Source organism: Sciurus carolinensis, chromosome X (genome assembly GCF_902686445.1).
Source record: "Sciurus carolinensis chromosome X, mSciCar1.2, whole genome shotgun sequence".
Taxonomy (NCBI): Eukaryota; Metazoa; Chordata; class Mammalia; order Rodentia; family Sciuridae; genus Sciurus; species Sciurus carolinensis.
This window is the reverse complement of record NC_062232.1, coordinates 129553892-129579926: the sequence shown is the minus strand read 5'-3', so window position 1 is coordinate 129579926 and position 26035 is coordinate 129553892. Positions and strand designations below refer to the sequence as shown.

Sequence of the window (26035 nt, the reverse complement as noted above, 5' to 3'; positions counted from 1 at the left end):
CAAAGGGCCTGGGAGATCCTGAGGTGACCTCTTCCCATTCTTCTGAGAGGGATTGCGGAGTTGTCAGAAAAAGTCCACGGACAGGTAGGGTAGTCCCTAGAGTTTCGGGGAGCGGGAGGTACATGATTATGAGGTGCCAGAGCCAGAGGCGCCCTGGCACTTCATAACCGGGAGGGGGCTCTGGCTGCTGGGATCGGGGAGGCGTGCGGGAGGGGTTCCCTGTCTGGTTTTGGGGAACGGGTGGGGAGGGCCCCTTGCTGCCTGTGGGGTCTCTGGAGGGGAGGGCTTCTGGCCGTGGGGACCTGTGAGACAGGTCTGGTGGTGTGGAGGCGACTGGTGTGAGGTGGTTGAGGAGGATCCATGACGGTGGGGCCGGCTGTGGAGCCGGGAGGGGGAGGGGAAAGGAGGGCGTGGTGGCGGCTACCCGTCACGCTTGTGGGGAGCAGACTCGAGGGCCACTGGCCACCATGTGGGCAACTCGGAGGGGACCAGGGTACGGGGAGTGGGACGTGTGAGGGAAGGCTAAAGTTGAGGTGTGAGACGGCTCCTCAGCGCGGGCAAATGAGCTGCTGGCTACTGGCCGCGCCGGTGGAGGCGGGCGGGAAGACGCTGCGCGTCCCACGTGTCGGGAAGTAGGCGGCAGGCGGCCACGGATCGCGGTGGGCGGGAGGTCGGGGCTGGAGGTCTGTGGCTTGACGGTCGCGGAATTGAGGGCACCCCTCAGCTGCCTGGGGGTGGCGCGGCCAGAGAGAGCCCTCGTTGCACCTTGGAGAGAGCCTAGCCGGGAGGGAAGACCCAGGGGCTCGCAGGCTCGCGGGAGCACCGGGGACGCCCTAATTCGGGCGCGACGGGCCAGCGCTAGTGGCAGTAGGTGTGGGGAGCACTGGGAGGAGGGGCTGCCGGCTCGGGGCTCGGGGCCGCGGCCCAGCTCCAGATGTGAGAACGCTGCGGGACGAAGGCCACGTCCCAGCACGCGGGGGCGCCCTACTTCCTGGGGCTCCTCCCGCCAGCCCAAGTGCTGTGTGTCAGCGTGTGGCACCACGCAGGATGGCGGGAGGGGCTAGCTTCTCGAAGCCTGGAGGGACATGGGCTGGAAGACAGGGTCACCACCGGAGGGTGCGCAGGATGCCCTGGGGCATCCATGATGATGAGACACCCTCAGCTATCCCAGCCAAAGTGAGGAGCGGAAGACTCGAAGAGAAACTGTAGCCCCTACAGTTGGAATTGGAGACGCTTCGCGTGGCCTCTGCAACATGGGATGCAGTGACTGCATGGGACAGGACCTGGGCGTCTGGAGAAAAATAAACATTAACTACAAGGGCACATTCGACTTTTACCTTTACCTAGATAGACTACATACCACTCACAAGGGAAAAAAAAAAAAAACACTTTACATAAATTCGGTGTGCATCTGTCATCCCAGATACTGGGGAGGCGAAGGCAAGATGAACACTTCAGCCCATAAGTTTGATACGACCCTGGGCAATGTAGCAAGAACCTGTTTAAAAGAAATTCATGGATTTTAAAGGATTGCACTCTTATTTAATAAGTTTTTTGATTACAGTGCAATTCTACTTGAAATTAATGATAACATGTCTAAATATTTGCAAATCCATGAACCAAAGAAGAAATCACAAAGGAACTTAGAATATATTAGAAACACAATAATAAAAAAAACTGCAATGTACCAAAAATAAGTGGGAGGCAGCTAAAGAAGGGATCAGAGGAACATTTACTGCTTTAAATGCTTATAATTAGACAAAAAGAAAGGTATAATGGCAATGGTCCACTGGTCCAATTGAAGAAGCTAGAAAATCAAAACCAAATACAAAACAAGTCAAATGAAGAAACAGCTGATAAAGCAGGAAATTATTGACAGAAAATAAATCACAGACAACTAACAAACACACATACTCCTTTTAAAAGTGTAACAAAAGTTATAAAGCAACACTAATGAAGACAAAAGAGAAAAAGACACTAATCACCGATATTGGGAATGAAAGGACATGTTATTACAGGCTGTACAGACATTTAAAAGATAATGAAGAAATAGCACAAATTTGTACAAAAATGTCGAAAACATGCAAATTTGGGGATTCCTTGGGGGAAAAGTATTTTACCCAAACTGTCACCACATAAACTAGAAACTACTGACTCTATGCCTTATAAATAAATTTTTGTTTTGTAATACTGGGGATCAAACTCAGAGGCACTCTACCACTGAGATACATTCCCAGTCCTTTTTATTTTCAGACAGGATTTAACTCAGGGCATGCTACTTCTGAACTACATCCCCCACACTTTTAGTTTTATTTTAGACAGGATTTAACTCATGGGCTCTCTACCACTGAGCTACATCCGCAGACCATTTTATTTTATTTTGAAACTCAGTTGCTGTGGTACTCCAACTTGTGGTACTTCTTCCTTACCCTCCCAAGTTGTTGAAATTACAGGCATGAGCTACTGCACATGACTTGTTATACATAAATTAGTTATAAAGATTTTCCCTAAAATCAAACAAAATAAAGGAAAGGAGGAACCCCTGGCTCCATGCTCAAGGGGCAGCTGTATGAGGGGTTGGGTCATCTAGCAACAATAATTCTTTCTCTCCTTTGTACACACAGGCTGCTCAGAGACTGCAAAACTCAGCATACCTCCCTGTTCAATCATGCTTCCTTCCCCCAAGAATACTGCTATGGCAATGGCAGTGCTGCGGGACTGGTGCAGGTGGATGGGTGTCAATGCCCACCGCTCACTGCTCATCCTGGGCATCCCTGAAGACTGCAAGGAAGATGAATTCCAGGAAGCAGTGCAGGCTGCCCTATGGCCCCTGGGCAGGTACCGAGTGCTCTGTAAGACATTTCGAAAGGAGCTCGGGGCCAGGGTTGCTTTGGTTGAGTTTGCTGAATATTTAAACCGAAGTTTGATCCCCCGACAAATACCAGGCAATGGGGGCCCCTGGACTGTGATCTTTCTGCCCCAGGCCCCTGATGCTGACTTCCAGGATACACCCAATTTCCCTGCACAGCCTCAGGGGAGAGTGGTAGGAGCTGCATGTGAGGCAGAAGCTACAGGTGAGGCAGGAGCTGCATGTGAGGCAGAAGCTACAGGTGAGGCAGGAGCTGCATGTGAGGCAAGAGCTACAGGTGAGGGAGGAGCTGCATGTGAAGGAGGAGCTGCATGTGAGGGAGGAGCTGCATGTGAAGGGGGAGCTGCATGTGAGGCAAGAGCTACAGGTGAGAGAGGGGCTTCATATGAAGCAGAAGCTGCAGGTGAGGAAGGAGCTACAGGTGAGGCAAAAGCTGAAGGTGAGGCAGAAGCTATAGGTGAGAATAGATCTGCAGGTGAGGGAGGAGCTGTAGGTGAGGCAGGAGATGGAGGTGAAGGAGGAGCTGTAGGTGAGGCAGGAGATGCTGGTGAGGGAGGAGCTGCAGGTGAGGGAGGACCTACAGGTGAGGTAGCAGTTGCAGGTGAGGAAGGAGCTATAGGTGAGGGAGAAGCTGCAGGTGAGGGAGGAACTGATAGTGAGACCAGGGCTGCAGATGAGGAAGGAGCTGCAGGAGAGGAAAGAGCATCTGGTGAAGTAGGAGCTGTGGGTGAGGGAGGAGCTGTAGGTGAGGCAAGAGATGCAGATGAGATTGGAGCTGCAAATGAGGAAGGAGTTGAAGGGGACAGAGAAGCTGCAGGTGAGGCAGAAGAAGCAGGTGAGGCAAGAGAGTCAGATGAGGAGGGAGCTGAAGGTAACATGGGAGTTGCAGATGTTCTAGGAGCTGTGGGCATATCAGCAGCTGCAGGTGAGGCAGGAGCTGCAGGTGACAGAGTTGATGCAAGTGAGGGAGGAGCTGTAGTCGAGGCAGAAGATGCAGGTGAAGTAGGAGTTGCAGATGAGGCAAGAGCATCAGATGAGGAGGGAGCTGCAGGTGACATGGGAGTTGCAGGTGTTCTAGGAGCTTTGGGTATGGTAGGAGCTGCAGGTGAGGCAGGAGCTGCAGGTGATGGAGGAGTGGCAGGTGAGGCAGGAGCTGCAGGTGAGGCAGCAGCTGCAGGTGGGGTCGAAGAGGCAGGTGAAGTAGGAGCTGCACATGAGGCAAGAGTGTCAGATGAGGAGGGAGCTGCAGGTGACATGGGAGTTGCAGGTATCATAGGAGCTGTGGGTATGGCAGGAGCTGCAGGTGAGGGAGGAGCTGCAGGTGATGGAGGAGCTGCAGGTGAGGCAGGAGATGCAGGTGAGGGAGGAGCTGCAGGTGAGAGAAGAGCCGCAGAGGAAGCAGAGGAAGCAGGTGAAGTAGGAGCTGCAGATGAAGCAAGAGAGTCAGATGAGGAGGGAGCTGCAGGTGACATGGGAGTTGCAGGTGTTCTAGGAGCTGTGGGTATGGCAGGAGCTGCAGGTGAGGCCGGAGCTGTAGGTGAGGAAAGAGTCTTGGATATGGCGGGAGGGACAGATGAGGCAGGAGCCCGGACCCAGCAGTGGAACCAGGCCCTGCAGCCAGTCCTGGAAAACATGGCCTATGAGGAACTGAGAAGCTTTTCTGGGATGGAAGAGCCAGCCTGTGGGGAAGACTCCTTCGAGAGCTGGCTGGATCATGCCAATGACATGCTGTACCTGTGGCGCCACATATCGGAGAGGGAGAGGAGGAGGAGGCTGGTGGAGAGCTTGGGTGGGCCTGCCCTGGATCTCATGTGCGGGCTCCTGGAAGAATATCCAGACACTCCTGCGCAGGACTGCCTGGCGGCGCTGGTGCAGGTGTTTGGGAACAAGGACACCCGGATGACCGCACGGCTGAAATTCCTGACTTGCTCTCAGCGGCCTCAGGAGACTCTCTTTGCCTATGTGATGCGCCTGGAAGGCCTGCTGCAAGTGGCCTTGGAGAAGGGGGCCATCCACCCAGCTATTGCAGACCAGCTGCGAGCCCGACAGGTGCTGATGCGGGCCCGACCCAACCAGATGCTCCAGAACAACCTGAGGAGGATGCGTCTGGAGAGGAGGCCACCTGGCTTCCTAGGGCTTCTCCGGCTCATTCGGGAGACGGAGGCATGGGAGGCTGCCCGAGCTAGGAATGAGCAGTTGGAAGGTGAAGAGGGAGCTGAAGTTTACCAAGGCAATCTGGCTGCTGCCCAGGCTGCACCTGACAATGAAGATAATGCTGGGGCCACTCTAGCCTGTGAAAATGCCAGTGAGGCTGCCCTTACTAATAAGATCACCATGGAATGTATCTCCATCATTGTAGAGAAAAACAAGGAAGAACCATCCAGTGAAAATGCCAGCAAGGCTGCCCCTGCAACTGAAAACACTGGTGAATCCTACTCAGCCAACAAAGATGCCGACGAGGTCACTCCTAGCCCTGAGCATGCTGCTGAGGCTGCTTTCAATACAGATAATGTCACAAAGGCAGCACCTGCCATTAAAGAGGCCAAGACCTCCCCTGCCACTCAGGAAAATGAGAATGCTTCTACCCCTGCAAGCCGAGGCCAGGCAAGATCAACCGAGGCCCTCAGTGGCCCCACCCAATCCCAGATGGGCAGTGCTTCTGATGCTGGCCTACTAGGGCCTGGTTGGGGGCCAGAGAGCCTCAGCCAGGGAGAAAATCAGGAGGCAGAGGAGCCCCTGCTGGAGGGGCTCAAGGACATTCTAGAGGAGTCAGGAGATGAGGATGGGGCTGGGGAGTTGAGCCACCCCAAGCCCTTCTTGGGCGAATAGGCCCAGAAGTCCCAGGGGCCTCCTCTCCTCTCAGGCAACACATACCTGGAGGCAGAGGCAGGCCAGGATGGGGCTGTCACCCCACCCCACATTTGGAGCACTGTTTTGAGAAGGGCTCACCCCACCCAAACCAAGCTTCTCAATTCTCCAAGGAGCTCTCGTCACCACCACCAGCTCTTCCAAGTGACCTACATGACCACATTTTCAACGAGATTTGGTAGGAGGAGTTACCCCTCCCCATGGCATCCCCAGACCCAAACTGCCAATCTAGGGCAGTGTTCTTAGAAGCAACCCTGAGTGGCCAGCCCTGGTCTAGAGGAGGGTGCCTGAAGATGTCTGCCACCTGCACTGGACTGAGAGACATTGCGGATGGTGGGGTGGGGAGACGCCATCTCAAGGGTGCCAGCTGCCTGTCTCTACCAACAGGGGGATTCTGCCCCCTGCATTCACCATCTCCAGGACAGGCTGCTCCCTGTTCCTGGAAATCCACCCTTATCTGTAAGCCCCATAGAGATCCACCTCAAGCAAATGTCCATCCCTACATTAGCCATCATTCTTGTGCAAAGCTATGAGGTGTGTGTCAACCCTATGTGAGGTCCCTGCCCTCAGAGCCAGCCTCCTCCAGGCCTGGGCACATGTTGTAAGCCTCTGTGTGAGCCAAGCCTCTGCTTGTTCCTCTCCAGTGTCCTGAGCTCAACCTCTTCTTTCTCGGTGTAGATCTAGGCCCACCGTCTTCCAATTGTTCTTGTGGGCTTTTGTATGTTTTTATCTGAGCAGTTTCTTCCAGGAGATCCGGAGCCAGCCCCAGGAGACAGTGGAGAGAATGGATGGCAATGGCATGATTGATGCTCACTCCATGACTGCAACTACAACTGTGACTGCAACCTGTCCTTGTGCAAGAAGAACTGGACTGGGGAGGGATGGAGAGGGTTGGAGCCTATTCTTTGATGTTCCACCTCTGTTGTTATTTGTAACTCAGTTTCCTCAGCTTGGTGAGGCATTTCCTGTGCTTTTCAGTGTCTTTGTGCCAGTTACAGGGCAAGGGCCACCCCGAAGTGAATCAGCCCCAGAGGATATTCCATGAAATTAATGGGTATTGCCAGAGATCATCATCCTGGCAAGAGGCAGATCTGGGGGCCCTATGAGTGGATAATGTGGCAGGAAACCCCCAGCATGGTCAGCAGATGAGAAACCTCATTAGGAGCCAAGGATGAGGTGTCCCTGTGTCCTAGTACCTGTGGCCTCCACAGGCTGTGGAGAGTCCCTTTCTGTGTTGTCATCCTCTTCTCATCAATGGTTTCAGTAAATGTTTCTCTTCAATAAATTTCATTGATTGTTCTGAGTCTTGACTCTGCTATGGGAAATTGATAAAAGGGTTGGCTGGAGTTTGGGTGGGAGTGGAGGGACAGAAAAAGATCTCTGCTAAGTATCAGTAGGAGACATCCACAGTGAGAGAGCGTGCACTTCAATAAGCAGGTTAGGAGTTGATTATGACTTTAAAAATTTTTATATGTGAATTACAAAATTTTGAAATTTAATTGTTCCTTGATTGGGTTGGTCTTTACCCTGGTGTTGGGGGCTGTGCCATGTGGGCTGCACCGGGATGGTGCCTGGCGGCCAGCCAGAGGTTGTTTTGATCACATTGGCAGTGAGGAGGTTGATTAGTATAAGCACACTCAGGTGATTTATCATTGGCCATATTCAATTAAGTCCGTGCACACAACGCGTGCACAGGTGTTCCCGAGTGCTCCTGCTCGGGCCTGCTCATTTTAACCTTTGCTGTGATAGGGCAGCTGTCTCCTCTCCTGATCTCAACTGGCATGGTCCTGCCCTCTGCTTCCTGGAAGGAATATAAGCTGGCAGTAGGTAGAAGGAAAAAGGAAGCAGCTAGCAGAGAGAAGAAGCAGCTCAGATCGCAGTACACGGGACACATCACTAAGAAGCACCTCAGATAGATAGCACGTAGTTCACAGGATGTGGGACCTACCTCTAAGAAGAATCAGCAGAACTCTAAGAAGAAATAGATCTCTGATAAGCATAGAAGCCTGTCTTTCTCTAAAACTTCCTCTATAAGCAAAGCCTATTTTCCTCTCAAAGCCTCTCTTCCTCTAAAATTAAGCAAGACTGTCTTCCTCTATAAGCTAGAGAACAAACAAGTAAGGAAGCAGCACAGGAATAGAAGTAGTTTATTCCCAGTCCACCTCCGATAAATACCCACACAATTGTTGCTGCAGGTGGTAACAAATATCCTCGGGATTGTTGCCACGGGTGGCAACACCCTGGGACTTTTGAAAATGCTTGAGGGTGGTGCTGTTTTTCTCCTTGACTGGGGGAAGACACCACTATCACATGCCAGGGTTCAGGACTACTAAATATGAGTGATTCTTTGTGGTAGGGTTATGCAATAAAGAACAATTGTACCCAGAAGTTCAATAGCACCTCTGGCGAGAAAGCCAGCATTAGAGTGTCTTGGTTTTTGTAAAAAACCTTGATATATTTTAAGTTATTCTAAAACTTGAAAATCTCACCCAGTAACAACAATGACAATTTAAACAACTGAAAATTTCTAGATATTTGTGGGAATTCTGAGAGAATGGGCACATTTCTAGACAACCTCCACTTGCAAACCAAGACTTTCTCTTGAGGATAAAAGCAGGCCAGACAAGTAAGATATACAGCAAAGGAGGGGTTTATGGGAGAAGGAGGATGATCTCTGTAGGGGTGACATCCTGAGGACCAAATGCTGTGTGTGCCAAGAGCATGTTATTACTGGGAGCAGTGGCACACGTCTGTAATCCCAGTGACTTGGGAGACTAAGGCAAGAGGATCTGAGTTCAAAACCAGCCTCAGCAATGGCAAGGTGCTAAGCAACTCAGTGAGACCCTGTCTCTAAATAAAATACAAAATAGGGCTGGGGATGTGGCTCAGTGGTTGAGTGTCCCTGAGTTCAATCCCCGGTACCCATCCCCACCCTGGGACAAAAGAGTAGCATGTTGTTAAAAGAGAAACTTCAGACAAAATAAATCTAACAAATTTTTTTGGTCATTAAAGGATTTATGAATAGTACAGCTAGAAGAACTTCAGAGAGCTCAACTTTTATCAACATGAGCATTGAGCTTTTATATGTTCTGTGTGGAAACAAATTACTTGATCAGCTACAGCTTGGTACTTTTCTTAAGGGAGTACAATTGGGTGGGAAATCCCATCAGAGGTTAAAGGTGTCTTTTGATTTGTTAAGCTTACATTTTTTTTCTGTTTACATTGGGCTTCAGTTTGCTTACATAGGAATTCAAGACACTGGAGTGTCTCAGGCTTCCCACATAATTATTATTATTTTTAACAAAGCCAAGGGCATATAGCATGTACTCTTGGCCCTCAGAAGGATCAGAGCATGGCATTGTGCTGAAAACTGGAGTAATGGGGTGCAAAAGATGAGACCACTTAGAGCTCCGTGGGGATGGGAAGGAGTCAGATTTCATTCTAAAAGCAGTGCAATGCAATTAGACCGTTTATGTGGGCCCAGGGGACACTTTTCATTCTTTCTGTCCTGGAAAGTTGCTGCCTTATGAGAGAAGTGGAAAATTCCAGTTTTGGGCTCTCTCAGTTTCTTTTGCAGCTAGGGCATGGGCATGTGACTTGGGTCCCACCAATCAGATGTACCCAATGCCATATGAATCTGAGGCCCCAGATGGGAAGAAGCACGAGCACCATAGGTTCTGATTGGGTGGTAGAAATACCACCTGTTTCCCAAGGAGCAGTGGCACTGGTGGTTCTTGCAGTAGCATCTGCTTCCTACACTGGTGGATGCAAGCCACAAAGTGTTTGTGTCCAGGTGCAAGTGGGAGCCATGAGATGCCTTTTCAGACCAGCACTGCCACTTAATTTTGACCCTTTTTCTTCTCTTCAAAGCCTCAAAGGCTGGTTTTCTGGCCCTTCTAAAACACCTGTGAGATGCCATCTTTTATCTAATTCCCTTTGGATTTTCATCAGCTGCAGTGAAAGGTGATTGCTAATGACTCTGCATGCTACAGGAGCTTCCTAATGACATTTGTAGACAAGAGTACCCACTACTCAAATGAGCAGACATCTGTACTTTAGCTCCTACCTAGTGGCTAGCACTAATGGAGCCCAGGAATAATGCCTCCCAAGGCCCTTGAATCCTGCCTTCATTACTAGCTCTCACTTAGAGACATGCAGCACACGCCTGCTCTTGTCCTTTCCTCTTTCTGGGCCACAGAAAGGCCCTGGCCTCCAGCCTTTCCATGCCCTAATGACACCACAGATGTCCCACAGAATTGTAGCCACTTTCTTCCGTCCCATTTTCATCATACGACCAATCTTGGAATAGTACTCTAGAGGCCCATTGGTCTTTACAGACCCACCGTCAGCATCTTGCGAATTGGTTGGCTACTGTGTATCTTAAACAAAAAAGTGAGATTGTCCTAAGAATGATATTTATTTGGGACTAGCAGAACACTGCAGTGGGAGCATGCATACCATAGTAAACTACAGGTGCATTCAAGGAAGTTGAGGCAAGGACAAAAAATGAGAGATTACATTAGCTATTTCAAAACAATAATCTTTAGTCACAACAATTAACACCCAGGGTAATGTTAGTCTGAGGTTGAACAGACAGTTGCTGGGTAAATGTCCTTGCAGAATACTTTCTGTGTAAGGTTGCAAGTGGCCTCTGTGCAACCTTGTGGTTATGGTGAAGTCTTTTGAGATAGTTTGAAGCAGGCAGACATTCATAAGGACTTTTACTTTATAACCTCCTATATTTTTATTTATTTTTTAGGGTTGACACAAGTGAATCTTATTTTTATTGTGACAACTGTCATTTCTTTCACACAACCCAGAATGCAATAGTTCTTCCTTTTAGTTGTCTCAGAGATTTAGGGAAAATTCCTTTTTGCAAATTTGGTGGAAAGAAGCCTGTCACATCACTGAAGGCACAGTTAGGGGATGGTCATGTGGCTTAGGGTGGATTTAAATGCCTTGCCTAGGTCTCTGAATCTGAACAGGAGATGCCAAGATGGGACATACTTGGAGGTCTGGATCTGGGCAGCAGCAATGACAGCATGCTTGCCAGTCTACTCCTGCTCTTGGCCTCTGCTCTGGGTTTGGAAGCCTGGCCTTCCAGGAGCCCTTGGGGAACCAGTATTCCAAACCTGGTCCCTAGCTTCCTTCCAATATTGTGAGCCACTAGTAGTCAGCCAAGGGATTTCCTCTTCTTTAAAGAGAGCCACTGGCCTTCTTGGTGTAATCTGGCCACTGCCTTGTGCACGCTGCTCACCCTCTTGGCTGCTGGGCAGCTCTTTGTGACATCTGCCCTTCTGAAACTGTTAAACCCTCAGTGCAACCTCCAAGCGTTCCTTGAGGTTGGAACAACTGGCAAGCAGGGCCTGGGTCTTGTTCATCCCTGTATTGGGTATAAACAGGCAGGGACTGGGGTTCAGCAGGTTTTCAAAGAGTGTAGAGATGATTCTACCAGTTCCAGGCTCTGTCCTGTTTTCATTGCTGCAGTGAAAACCAAAGAGGCGAATTCTGCCCCACAAACCAAGTACACTCACCCTGAGATTTTCATGTGTAGTCCCACGTGTCCGATCCCACAACCATCTTCGAATGAAGTCCTTTATACATCTTAGCCTGTGTCTTTGTGGTTTGTGAGCCCCAGCGAAGCACCGTTGACTACGCACTTCATCAATCAACATGTGAATAACTCCACGGGATGAACAAGCCTCACCCATCCCATAGTCATTACCAAGATTACCAGCAATCATTTCTACCTTGTCACATGAGGGTTTTCTACTTCCCCAAACTGTGGGATACATCTGGCAACAGAGCTACGACAAATTCTCCATTTTCAAGTCTGAGGTCACCTATGTTTCAGTTCACCCTTCCTGAGAAAAGAAAGAACAATTTAACTCCCTTCTGCCTTCTTCTGTTATTGCCCCGGAAGGTGTGTGGACAGATACCCCAAGGCCACTAGGGACTAAAAATCTGTCTGCCGGTAGCCCAGCATGATGCAAACCCTGTGCAGGAAGTGGGATACTGGGACTGAGCCCAACAGATCCACAGGTCCAGGGGAAGCAGGACAGGGTGGGCATAGTCTTGGCTCTGGGAGTGTAAGGTGTGGATTCCTGCGGGGGATAGGGCCTGAGTAGATGGGCCTTGTCTCTCATGTCTTAACTGAGTTCTCCAGCTGAAGCCTGAATGGGAGCTAACCTGGTAGAGAGAGGGGAACCCCCAAGCAATGTGAGCAGCAGGGCGCAATGACCCTGCCTGAAAAGCCCTCCAAACCCCAGTGAAAGTTGGCACCTTCTTACAGAGACTACTGCCATTTGGGTACTCCTGATCACAGAGAGAAGAAAGTCTGTGAAAGGGCAGGGAGAGTTTCTGGGGTTGGGGGATCTTGGGGGTAATACTTAAGTCATTTCAGTGTGTGTGAGTGTGTGTGTGTGTGTGTGTGTGTGTGTGTATGATCAGGTGCAAGTGTGTGACTATGTGGGATGTCGTTGGGTAGGTCTCAGTCTGTCTCACCTTCTCTGACTGGAGCCTGAGACTTCCAGTGGCTTTCCTCTTCCCCGTAAACTGAAGGAGGAACACATTGGCATTTTCCAGCCCAGAGCAAGACATGCTTCCCTTGCAAAGCTCAGCCAACTGAGGGGTAGAGCTGATTGACTGTTGAGGGAGCCTCTGTCACCAATTCCACACCCTGTTCCTATTGCCCAAAGCTTCTGGGACATGAGCAAAATACCAGAATCTTTGGGGAATTGGGACAAAGCCAGAGCCTACTGCACAAGCCTCAACAATGCCATTCACATTTCTTTTTCATTCTCCCTGCTGTGAATGCCACTGGGCCCTGAGGTCCATGGCAATCTGGACTCTTCTTCCACTCTCCTGCAGCCTCTCCTTCCTGCCTTGCCCTGTCCTGTTCACTCACAGTGCCACATGCTAGGGGTGAGGCAGGCCATGGGGCCATAGCTCAGAGGGCGTACATGATAGAACCTACTGAGTGGATGGCTTTCCCGGAAGCCCAGCACAGACTCTGCCACGCATCCCTCAGGCTCTGTGCTTACCCTCATGCCAGCTCAGCTCCCTGCATGGAGGGGGGCATTATATTCAGCATATGTCCACAAATACACCCTTACTGAGGTGCCCCGAATAATTAAAGAGAGACTGCTTAGTGAGCTGACACAGTGCCTCCTTCTAGGGGACATCCAAAAAATTGCCATGAACAGATTCCCCCAGCAGATAAGCTGGGGTTCAGGGCTGAGAGTGGCAATGGAGGAGAAGCCTGGTGAGCCCTGGTCAAACTTGGTAGGTTCCAGAACCCACATCTTTCTGAAGGTTTAAGGCTGGAGAAGTTCCCTAAATCCTGCTGCAAGGACAGACAAGTTCCATTATCATTGTGCAAGTTGCCACTCTTTCCACTTGTTGCATTCCAGACACACTAGGAACTTGGCTGGGACTTGGGCCAAAGAGGCCACATCAATCCAAGCACGAGCTGTCTGCCAGAGCTGCTTCAGAGGTGGTGCCTCCTGCCTTTGCCTTCTGAGCCCCTGGGGCCTAAGCGTCCCCCAGTGGCTCCCAGTAACTGAGTCCTTCTGATGACCCTGTCCTCTGATGCTATCAACTGAGGTGCATGTGGCATACCAGAGAAGCAAGCAACATGTTCCACCAGGGAGAATTTGGGGGTCTTAGCTGAGGGCACTGTGTTTCTTGAAAGAATAAAGAATAAAGTAGATGTCCCAAGGTGCATATAAAGAGGTAGTGGGAGGCAGAGGAAGTAAGGAGGCATCCCTAGACCAGGGACAGCAGGTGTCAAGTGTATTGTGTCCATTGTGCTAAGCTGGAACTAATTTTCCCAGAATTCCCTGTCCCTTATGGTCCTAGGTTAGAGTTGATTACGAGAAGGGAGAAATGAAGCAGAAGCCATGTTTTTGTTTTAATGTTCAGAATGTCAGTGTATGCCAGGAGACATTGTAGCCCCCTGCTGATCTGCTACCTCACCTGGTCTGTTTCTCTCCCCATGTCACCTTGCAAGTCTCCAGGTACAGGGCTACGTGCAAGTGCAGTGCTGGTCCATGGGGAAGGTCACCAGGAACTCCTGTAGGACTCCCAGGGGTAGAAGTTTGAGGCAGTGGGAGGCAGAGTGGCTTCTGGATGCTCCTATTCTCCCTGCTTCTCTGTCCTGCTGACTTCAGACCCAGCAGAAGGCACAGAAGGGAGAGCCTGGCATTGACCTCATCTCCCCAACTGTGATGGCTGCAGTCCCATGAGACGTTGACTGTGTTACTCAGGTAGGGAGTTCTGCTTGGACTGAACCTTACTTAACTGGCATACCACAGCCACAGTGCACCTTCGCAGCACACAGCCCTCATGTGCTCAACATCCAGGGTACTCCCAACCAGGACTGCTTGTCCTGGCTGCCCTTAACCCAGAGGTAACTAGCTCCTTGTTCCCCTGCTCTGCTCTGGTCTCTTGGGGTTCCTGAGAACTGCCTCACTGCGTTGCCTTTCAGGAGTTACTTCAGGTCACATTCTCTTCAACCTCTTCCCAAGTGGGTGAGAAGGGCATACATCTAATGCCCCAGGCCACAGTTAAAGGAATAGTCACAGTTGCCCAAGAAGCCTCATTTTGCTTGGCAAAGGAGTCAGAGCCAGGGGGCTAAAGCCCTACCTTTTAGACACTTCCAGTCACATTTGGGGGAATGGCCCCCTGTCTCCACTGTCTTCAGCTCCCTCATGAGGCCTCTGGGAGTCATTCAGCTGCGGACTGACTCACAGCTCAACTACTATCATCTGTTGACACCTGTCCTAAAAACCTATTGTGACATTTCATTGACACAATAGATGTGGTCCCACAAATATGAGGCCTGGCAGAGACCAGAGCTCAGACTTTGCAACTGATGAGGCCTTCCCAACCTGAACCAGCTTTTAAGTTGGGGCACAGATACCCCCATTCCTCGCTCTGGTGATTCACCTTTCCTTGACTGACTTGGCCTGGGGATTGATGGAACTGGGGTGCTTTATGCTCATGGCATATAATGTTATCTGTCTTCAAAAGATACAGACTTCAGAAAGGAAATTCCTTCAAGGCCTTGGGCTCTTTTCCTTTCTAGTTATTCAGAAAAATGATGGGCTGGCCTTGCTTCAAAGACAACTTCAAAGAGAAAAATACCATTGGAAACTGCTATAACCCCAAACCACAAAATTAGCCAGCAGCCCAGCCAAGCACTGCTAAGTCTGGACAGAGAGCAGAGAGCAAGCCGAGTCAACAATGCCTTCTCAGAATCAGAGCACGAATCAGATTGTTCCCAAGTTAAAGATCACAGTACCAAACCTCATAGAAAAATTGAAAACAAATCTCTGATTAGATTAATAAAATTTAAGGTCATAGGTCACAGGAGTGACAGACCATCTCTGTCAGATAATGTGGAAGCAGGAGACGATTTGAAGATGTTGGTGAAAATGAAGCACATTTACCAACCAATAGTGGTCTTATACAGTAAAAGTGACAATTACAAAAATAATAATAGGATTAGTTGATTTTTGTACAGGGTGAGTTATAGGATCTAGTTTCAATCTTCTATATATGGATATACAGTTTTCCCAGCACCATTTATTGAAGAGGCTGTCTTTTCTCAGATATATGTTTTTGGTACCTCTGTCAAGAATTAGTTGGCTAGAGATGTGTGGGTTTATTTCTGGATCCTCTATTCTATTCCATTGGTCTATGTGTCTGTTTTGATACCAATACCAAGCTGTTTTTGTTACTATGGCTCTGTGGTATGTTTTTGAATCAGGTATTGTGGTGCCTCCAGCATTGCTCTTTTTGCTCAGGATTGCTTTGGGGGTCTTTTGTGATTCCTTAAGGATTTTAGGATTTTTTCTAGCTATTTGAAGACTGTCACTGGTATTTTGCTGGGGATCACATTGAATCTGTAGATTTCCTTGAGACATATGGCCATCTTAACAGTATTGACAGTCCACGAACATTAGGAGGTCTTTCTACTAGTGTCTACTTCAATTTCTTTCTTCAGTGTTTTATAATTTTCATTATAAAGGTATTTCACCCCCTTCGTTAAGTTTATTCCTAGGTATTTTGACTTTTCTGAGGCTATGGTGAATGGGATTATTTCCCTGATTTCTTTCTTAGTGAGTTCATTATTGATGTATAGGAAAGCTACTGATTTTTGTATTTTTAATTTGTATCCTGCTACTTTGCTGAATTTACTGGTTCTAGGAGACATTTAGTGAACTCCTTAGGGTTTTCTAAGTGTAGAATCATATCATTTGCAAACTGGGATAACTTGACTTTCTCCTTTCCCACTTGTATCCCTTTAATTTCTTTTTCTTGTTTGATTATTCTGGCTAAAATTTCAAATACTATATTAAATAAGAGTAGTGAGGGTGGACACCCTTGTCTTGTTCCTCAGTTTAGAAGAGATACCTTAAAATTTTCTCCATTCAGTACTGATGTGGGTTATGGGTTTGTGGTATAGACTTTATTATGTTGAGGTATGATCCTCCTATACCTAATTTATTCAGGGCTTTTATCATGAAGGAATGTTGAAGTTTACCCAGGGTTTTTTTTTCTACATCTATGTGATCCTTATCTTTGATTCTACTTATGTGCTGCATTACTTTTATTGATTTTGTTATATTGGAACCATCATTGCATCCCTCAAATGAAACTTACTTGATCATAGTGTATGATCTTTTTAAAGTGTTGTTGAATTCAATTTGGAAATACTTTATTGAGGATTTTTGCAACAAGGATATTGTTTGTTAGGGATATTTTCCTATATATTTCTTTTTTTGATGTTTCCTTATCAGGTTTTGGTAGCAGGGTAATACTGGCTTTGTAGAATGAGTTTGGAAGGGTTCTGTTCTTTTCAATTTTATGTAATATTTGGAGGAGTATCTGTGTTAGTTCTTTAAAAGTCTGATAAAATTCAGCACTGTATCCATTCACTCCTGAAATTTTGGGGGAATTGTGGGAGATTTTTATTATTGTTTCAATCTCACTGCTTGTTGATTTATTTAGATATTTTATATCCTCATGGTTCAACTTTGGTAGACTGTGTCTATCTAGAAATTTGTCCATTTCTTCTAGATTTTCCAATTTATTGACATATAATTTTTCTAAGCATTCAGAATGAATAAAAGATCTTAATATAAGACCTGAAAGTGAAACTACAAGAAGAAACACTTCAAGATACTGACAGAGGCAACAGTTTCCTGAGTGAATCCAATAGCTTAGGAAATAAAAACAAGAGTTGGCAAAATGGGATTACATGAAAGTAAAGAGCTTTTACACAGCAATGGAAATAATCGAAGTGAAGAGACAACCATAGAATGGGAGAAAATCTTTGCTAGCTGTTGATCTGATTGATGATTAATATCCAGAATATATAAAGAACACAAAAGAGTCAACAACAAAAGAACAAGGAGTCCAATCAACACATGAGCAAAAAGATCTGAACAGACACTTCTCAAAAGAAGAAATACAAATGGCTAGTAGACATATGAAAAAATGTCTAACATCTTTAGCCATCAGGGAAATGCAAATCAGAACTCTACTGAGATTCCATGTCATTAGTCAGAATGGCTATTATAAAAAAAATTAGCAAAGGATGTGAGGAAAAAGGAAACCTTATACACGGTTGGTGGGAATGTAAATTAGTATAAGCCACTATGGAAAACAGTATGGGGGTTCATTGACAACTAAAAATAAAACTACAATATTATCCAGCCATACTGTTCATGGGTATATACCTGAAGGAAATAAGTCAGCATATTATAGAGATATTTGCATACCCATGTTTATTTTGGCATTATTCAGGATAACTAAGGTATGGAATCAGTCTAGGTACCTGCCAACAAATGAATGGATAAAGAAAATACTGTATATATACATAACAGAGATATTATTCAGCCATGAAGAAGAATGAAATCAGGTAATTTGCAGGAAAATGGGTGGAACTGGAGGTCATCTTGTTAAGTGAAATAAGATGGACACAGGAAGACAAGTATCACATATTTTCTTTCATATGTGCCAACTAAAAAATGAGATGACCTGAAAGTAGAAGAAGCACTATAAGGGAAGGGGAAGTGGACTAAGGGAGGGGTGGGAAGATAGAAATAGGTGCAAGGAAGGGAAATAAGGAAGATGGATATGGTGAAAGCACAATATATGCATGTATAGAAATGTCAGTCAAATCATCAATTTGTATAATCAATATGTATTAATAATTATAATAAAAATTAGAATATTGGTCGTGTTGAACATTTTTTCTTGTGTTTATTGGCAAGTTGTTTATTTTCTTCTGAGAAATGTATATTAGGATCATTCAGTCATTTTTAAATTGAATTATTTGTTTAATGCTGTTGAGTTTGAGTTTCTCATATATTCTAGATATTTATCCCTTGTCAAATGCATAGTTAGCAAATATTTTTCCCATTCTGTAGGTTATAACATCACTCTATTGTTTCCTTTCCTATGCAGAGCTTTTTAGTTTGATGTAATCTCATTTGCCTATTTTTGCTTTTGTTACCTATACTTTCAGATTATATCAAAAAATCAATTGCCCACACCCATGTCATGAAGATTTTTCCCCTATGTTACCTTCTAGTAGTTTCATAACTTCTCACCTTAAATTTAAGTTTTTATTCCATTTTGAGTTGATTTTTATAACTGGTAAGAGGGATGTAGTTTCATTCTTATGCATATGGATACCCAGTTTTCCCAGCATCATTTTAATATATTTTTTAGATGTCGATGGACCTTTATTTTGTTTGTTTGTTTTTATGTGGTGCTGAGAATCAAACCCAGTGCCTCACACAGGCTAGGCAAGCACTCCACCACTGAGCCACAACCCCAGCGCCACCCAGCATCATTTATTGGAGACATCATTTCTCCAATGTATGTTCTTGGTGCTGTTGTCAAAAATCAGCTGGCTCTAAGTACATTTCTTTATTTCTGGGTTTTCTATTCTGTTTCTTTGGTCTATAAGATACCATCTCATTCCAGTTAGAATGACTCTTATAAAAAAGACAAAAATAAAATCTGGTGAGGATGAGGAGAAAGGGAACTTTCATCCTCTGTTGGTAGGAATGCAAATTAATATAGTCATTATTAGAAAACAGTTAAGTAGTTTCCTCAAAAAGCTAGAAATAGAATTATCATATGATCAAACTCTTTCACTATTGGATATTTACCTAAAGGAAAGGAAATCAGTATGTCAAAGAGATATCTGCACTCCCATGTTTATTGCAGTGCTATGTGCAATAGCCAAAATATGGAATAAACCTAGGTGTTCATTGATGGATTAATGAATGTGTTAGCTTTCTGTTACTGCAACAAAATACTATAGACAATCAACTTAAAAAGAGGAAAGGTTTATTTGGCTCACAGTTTTGGAGGTTTCAGTCCATGGTCAGTTGATTCCATTGTTTTTGAGCCTGTGACAGTACAGAACATCTTGGTGGAGAGTACATGGTAGACCAAGCTGCTCACCTCATGGCAGTCAGGAATCAAAGAGAGAGAAGAAGATATTGGTGTCCCCAAATCACCTTTGAGGGCATGCCTCTGATTATGTAATATCTCTCACTGTGTCTTACCTCTTAAAGTTTCCACCACCTTGAACTAGCACCAAGCTAGCAACTAAGTCTTTAACACACAGGCCTTTGGGGGACATTTATCCAAACTTATGGATAAAGAAAGAGTGTATACACACACAACGGAATCTTACTGAGTCATTAACAAGTATAAAATCCTGTCATTTGCAGCAACATGGATGAGTAAGAAGAACAGTCTTAAGTAAAACAAATCAGGCAGAAAAAGGCAAATACTATATATTCTTGCTTGCATGTGAAGGCAAAAAATATTTTCAAAAATGCTCTCATAGAATTAGAGAGCAGAATGGTGGTTACCAGACAGTGGAGAGTTGGAGGGAGGATGGAAGGAAAGAGGACAGCTAGCAGATACAAGGTGCAATTGGATAAGAGGAATTGCTATTAACGTTCTATAGCACAGTAGGTTGACAACAATTTTTTGTATTTCAAAACAGCTAGTAAAGAGGATTTTGAATGTTCATAACACAAACAAATGATAAATGTTTGATGTGATAGATATGCCAATTACCCTGATCTGATCATTACATATTGTGTACATGTATTGGAATATCATGATGTACCTTATAAACATGTGTAATTATCATATGCCAATTTAAAAAAATAGCAGGAACAGAAGCAAATAGCAAATAAAAACACATCACTAGGGGAAGTTACACAAAAATACAGGCAGACTAGCAAAAATTCTTCATAGACATAAAAAAAATTCCAGAAAATATGATTTTTTTCAAGTCAAAAGAGAACTTAAGAACAGATACAGGGTTCAAAGAAGAGATTACCAGAAAACAGAAGGAAATGAAATTAGGGTAGGTAAGTCCAGAAAGGACTTGGAAGAGAAAAATAAAAATATTGTGGAGATGAAAGTCACATTAAAAGCAGTAACAATTTAAGGAAGCATGTCCAAAGAAACTTCACACATACTGTATATCTGGGGGCTTCGTGGCCAGGCTCAAAGAAATTACATGATACAAAATGGAAGAAAGTGAAGGACTAGAGAGAAGATACCAATTATGCAAATGAAAAAGGAGATGCCAGATACATGTAACTGGTAGTCCTGAAAAAGAGGATAGATAAACTAAAGAAAATACTCTTGGAAAAAATCATGTTGACTTCAGACTTCACCTCAGTCTCAATGCCAGAAGACAGTGGGTCAAAGTTTATATGCTTCCAAGTAAAAGAGAAATTGCTTCAAGAATGTTGCATCTGTCCAACTGTCCTTTACGTTTAAAAGCAAAAAGTAAAATTTACCACTGAAATCTATTCAAGTAAAAGATCTATCAAAATAAAGAACTGAGAATTGGAAGAACAATCAGGGACAGTGAATTCATTTATACACAGAACTAACATTAAACAACTGTGGAACTGTGCATTGATACCCAGTGCAGGACAGGATGTAAATGTTAAGATCCTTGACAATATAAAATAAACAAAAATCAGGGGTGGAGGACAGAAGCTGTGGGAGAATGTGTGTGGAATTTCTTCATTAGATATTGCATTGCGACATGGAACTATACATAATATTCCAAATAGCTTAGCACTTTTCACAGCTTCAGTCCTTAACTTTGGTTTAGGAACTAATACTGCTTGTGAAGCAACATTTATTACAGGTTCAACAATTCTTCCAGCTTTATTTTAGTCTCTTTTCCTTTGTTCACATGTGAAATGAGTGTAGAACATTAGAATAAATATAATGTATATTTGCACAATAACCCCATTTCATTGAAATATAATACACTTATCATAATATTCAGCCTTTTAATAGGTACAATTTAGTATATTCACCGAGATGTGCAACCATCACTGCTATCTGCTCCCAGATCATTTTCACCACCCAAAGGAGACCTTGTCCCCGTTTACAGTCACTCCTCCATTCCCCTGGCTCCAGCCATTAGACCACCGATGTGCTTTCTGTCTCTATGAATTGGCCTATTGTGGACATTTCTTAGAAATGAGATCCCACAATATGTAGACTTCTGTGTTGGGTAATTCCATTAGGGGGAAGTAATCTCGTCTTACCCACCCATTCCTGCATCTGTCCATCTTTCTAGCTTTCATACCCTTGGGTTTGGGATGGTGTTAATGGTGGGTATGTCTGGGTGCTAGGGTTTGGAGTAGATTCAATGTCATCTCTGGACTTTTTCTGTAACACTCGACTTTTTCCTGAGAGCATATTTTCTGTCTTTTCTTCATGGGGATCTCTCTCTCTCTTCTTCAGGTATTGATTCCAGAAGTATTTGCTGTGTTCTTCCTGTGTGCACTGGTCATGTGGTGGGGTAGGGGCCTGGACCAAAAGGGGCAACAGGGAGTATGGGGAGGAGTGGAGGAGGGTTGGGGACTGCTGAGGAAATGAGATAATAAGAGTTCCTGGCAGACTAGTCAAGACTTGGTGTGAACTTATGCTTAAGGAAAATGAGACATCCTGGATGATACTGAAGTGTCTATTTTCCTGAGCAAGTGGATCTAGGAAGTCAAATGAATAGAAACATGGGTCATTCCCTCTGTGGGCAACCTCTGCCAGGGTCCTGAGGCTCCACCTCAGGAGTTCCTTGGACTGGACAAGGCCTTTCTGCTATGCTGGCTCCTTCCAAACCAGGTCCACGTGGCTTGTGCAGTAGGTCTGGGAAGCAGCTCTGAAGGTGTGCTTGGTGTATATAGGAGAGCAATAGACCCCCATTCCAATGGATGTCAATTTGCACTCAGCACAGGTGGTGTGTGTGAGTGAATGCTCATGTAAGCTCGAGTGTGTTTGTGAAACTTCTCATAGATGAAATCAGGCAGGCCACACTCTGTGGGAAACAAAAATTTCCATGATTCCAGTGGGGCCCTCCCCAGAGCCACACCTCCTCAGCTCTAGAATTGCACTGGGTGACAGGGACCAGGTGAGAGGTCAGTTGTATCACCCACACCCAAGCAGCTCCCAGTAAGAAATTGGGAGAAGGTACCATAAGCCTTGGCTACCTCCAAGCAACAGCTGCAGGAGTTTGTACTGGCCCCAAATTTTCCAATGTGTGCAGAGGGATTTGGAGCACTCTTCCCCATTCTGCCTGTCCTTCTCTCCCTTCTCCTGCCTCACTGTCTGTCTCAGTCTCTCTCACACACACAAACATGAAGCTCAGAGGCCCCCAAAGAGAGCTGAGACCCTGCTGGGTACAAGGTAACCCTGTGTGGGTTCCAGGCAAAGCCAAGAATTATCTAGCCCTTCCTATTCCCGGAACTGTGCTGTTTCCTAGACAACACATTTTGTGTAATCATGGTCAAGGCAACGTACATTTCTGCTCAGAATCAAGGTCACAGTATAATGCTGATTTACCACGGCAACAGCAGACTACTCATCTGACATGGGAGATGAAATTGCAATGAAAACCACATGCAGATCGCTAGTTCCCCGGTGATTCTGCACCATGAAATAGGTTTGATTCCAGTGGAATCTGGAATCCATAATCTGTGTCCTTAAAAGTCACAGAGTCCCTTGTAGTTCAATATATGTAATTTTCCAGACAGGGACAGACAGGCGGATGGTGCCACTGGTAAGCAAACCTGTCACAGCAGGAGCCATTCCACCTGACCCAGCTTCTAGTTCAGTCCGTAAATCAATATGAGGAACATTTCTCATTGTAAACAAGCCCTGTGCAGCTCCAAGTCGGTCTCAGTACTGGACGAACTCTGCCACGAGCTCACTGTGGGACTAAGGCAGGCACCCATCATCTGTGGGGTTCAGACAAATGAGCTCTGATGAATGGTGGGTTAAAAAGAAAGTCTTGTAGTTTAAGATTTGATCTTGTTCCTAATTGCTTGGCTGGAGGCCACTGTGGGTCACCTTTAGCTCATGCCTCTCTTTTCTGGTCCCCTGAAATCAGAAGATGGCAATGCCTCTTTTATTTTGGCAAGCTTGAGCCTGGTGTCTTTATGCAGTTTGTGGTTCTGGACACATTGCCTACCCACCCACCAACAAAGCCCCATGCTTGAGAGGAGATAAAACAAGAAGGAGGAGACTGCACAGTAGGGTCTTTGTGAAGGTGAACATCACTTAGAACCATCTCCTCTGGGTGTCTGACAGCCTGGTTCAGAGTGCAGAGGTCCTGCTATTGGCCTCCAGAAGAAAATGTGGTTGGTGCCTGCCTGAACCTTCAATGTCAGTTTCAAGTCCCCCTCGCAGGCAACAGTAGGTGATGGGACCTTTGGGGGGGGGGTTCACCAGGTGAGCAGTAGTAAGAAGGGTGACTCCTTTACATTAATGTCCTCAATTATCCAGCCACAAAGGAGGCATAGATCATCTGCCATGCCCTCCATGAAGCACGAGAAATTAGTTGACATATTTTGTCAAAACAACCAAACAGTCTGTCCAGCATCCCACTGTCAACCAAGTACTTGAGACTCCTAAACTGACAACCCCTCCTGCCCATCTGGAGCCCTCTCCAAATGTTCTCTTGCCTTGTCTTGGTTATAGCTGGTGACTTTACAGGCACATTAGTCTCATGTTCTGGCCTGAGAGCCTCCCTCAGGGTCACATGGGAGCCCAGTTGACTTCTCTTCCCACCCAAGGGAGCCATTTCTAGAAGCCCTGATTGGTGACTTCTATTGCAAGACCTGAGGCCTTGAGACTGAGAACTGGCCCTCATCCCTAGTTCAGCTGGAAGGGCTGGGGCTGGGAGGGCAGCCAGTGCTGATGAGGACAGCTGTTCTCCATTGTAGCTCCACTGATGGGAACATGTGTTCTAACTCAAAGTCCCGTGACTCTGGCCGGGGTTGCCTGCCTGTGCATAGCTGCCCAGGAAGGGCTGGAGGCAAGCTCTCTGCCTATGTGGGTAAGGATTAAAGCTGGCCTGCCAGGAAACTCTCAGCTCCACTGCTTTGGTTACCAACTTTCCTAAACTTACATTCTGTTTGGATCTCCTGGTTCAAGGAAATGCCAGAAGCACTTTGTAGCAGACATGGTGTGGGGCACTTTTCTTCACTTCATCTAATTTCCTCTTTACAAGCTACTCTCTTCACTGATTCCCTGATGGTTGGAGCCTCACACACATTAGTCAGGTGGATAGATGTGGCTCTGGAGGGCTCAGGGAGTGAGGGAGGTATTCATTAGAAAAGTCATGAACAAACCAGATAAGGATTAGCAAGGGTGAGGTTGGGGGGGCATTCTAAGTAACTTGAATATGAGAACTGAAGAAGGGTGTGTTAGTTAGCTTTTTGTTACTGTGAAAAAATGCCTAAGATAACCTAAATGAGGAAACATTTATTTTGACTCATAGTTTCAGAGATTTCAATCCATCATTGTTTGGCTCCATTGCTTTTGGGCCTGTGGAAAGGCAGAACATCGTGTCAGGAGCACGTGGTAGGGCAAAGCTGCTCACCTCATGGCAGCCAGTAACCCAAAAGAGAGGAAGGGGGCCTGGGGTTGTGGCTCAGTGGTAGAACACTTGCCTGGCATGTGCAAGGCACTGGGTTTGATTCTCAGCACAACATATAAGTAAATAAAATGAAAGTCCATTGACAACTACAAAAAATTAATAAAAAGAGAAAGGGGCTGGGTTCCCATTATTCCCTTGAAGGGCACACCCCAAATGACTTACTTTCTCCAACGAGGCCCCATCTCCTGAAGACTCCATCACCTCCCAATAGTGCCACAAACTGGGGATGAAGCTTTCAACACATGAGTCTTTGGGAAACATTTAAGATCTAACCCATAATAAGGCACAGGAGAGAACTCTACAGAAATGGGACACATGTGCCAAGTAAAATGTGCAGGATGGAAACTGTTGAACATGTTGGGAACTGAGGCTCACACTGGAAAAGGTGTGTCCAAGAAGCCACTACCAATGAGTGGCTCTGCAATGTTGAATTTTGTGACAGAGTCCTGTTCTCCTCAGGGCTCCTGTCATCCACACATTTACATTGTGACCTCACTTCTTTTCTGGCATGATGCCTGCTTCTCTTCCTCTTGAGACTGTAACCCCACTACGTTTCTTTCCCTCTCCAGATTGTGAACTCCATGAGGGCTCTCCAAAGACGCTTCTAGCTCCTTTTGCCTATGCACAGTAGCCGTCATTCGATGACACTGACATCCATGAAGTACCCACTCAGGCCATCCTTGGGTCGTAACCTGTGGCTAGGGGTTTGGGACACAGAGGGAGATGGAAAGGTCCTTGCAGACATCACTCTTCTTACATGGAGTCTTGTGAGTTGACCACCACGTGACCTCAAAGGTGTGTTTGGAAATTCGGGCTGCAGCTGATTCTACCACCTCAAGAAGGTGACAGTTCTCCAGATGGCTACCCTCTTCCAACTGTCTCCCTGTACTGCTATGTTCCCTCCTTTTTCCTCCTTAGGTCTTCTCCTGTGCCCTGACCCTAGGCCCTTGCACTTGCTTTCATCTCCATATCTTGCTTCAGTGAGGCTTGGATGTCTCCAGAAGCCATGTCCCATTTAGCACCAGGGTATGAGAAGGGGCTGGTGCCTTCTTTGCTCCACAATGTCTTTCCAATTACCCCCTTATAAAGGTAAATGTAGCTGTATTTAGGGCCCACTCAGATGACCCAGGATCATCTTCCCATCTCAAGGTCCTTTAGTTCTTTTTTTGCCATATAAGGTCATACACTGGTTCCAGGGATTAGGTCATGAGCATCTTCTTGGGGCCTTCACATGTCCTGTGGGCTTGGCCACATGGACCCTGAGCGGTACAGGAGGGCCAGAAGCC

At 46.1% G+C, this 26035-nt stretch overlaps 1 protein-coding gene across 1 annotated transcript; it reads left to right on the top strand.

The window, feature by feature from the left end:
• Nucleotides 1–2695: 2695 nt before the first annotated feature.
• Nucleotides 2696–5698, top strand: Pnma6e (PNMA family member 6E). Its single transcript, XM_047535350.1, has 2 exons — nucleotides 2696–2838; nucleotides 4522–5698. Exons 1-2 carry the CDS (start codon nucleotides 2696–2698, stop codon nucleotides 5696–5698), a joined length of 1320 nt encoding a protein of 439 aa, XP_047391306.1.
• Nucleotides 5699–26035: the final 20337 nt, after the last annotated feature.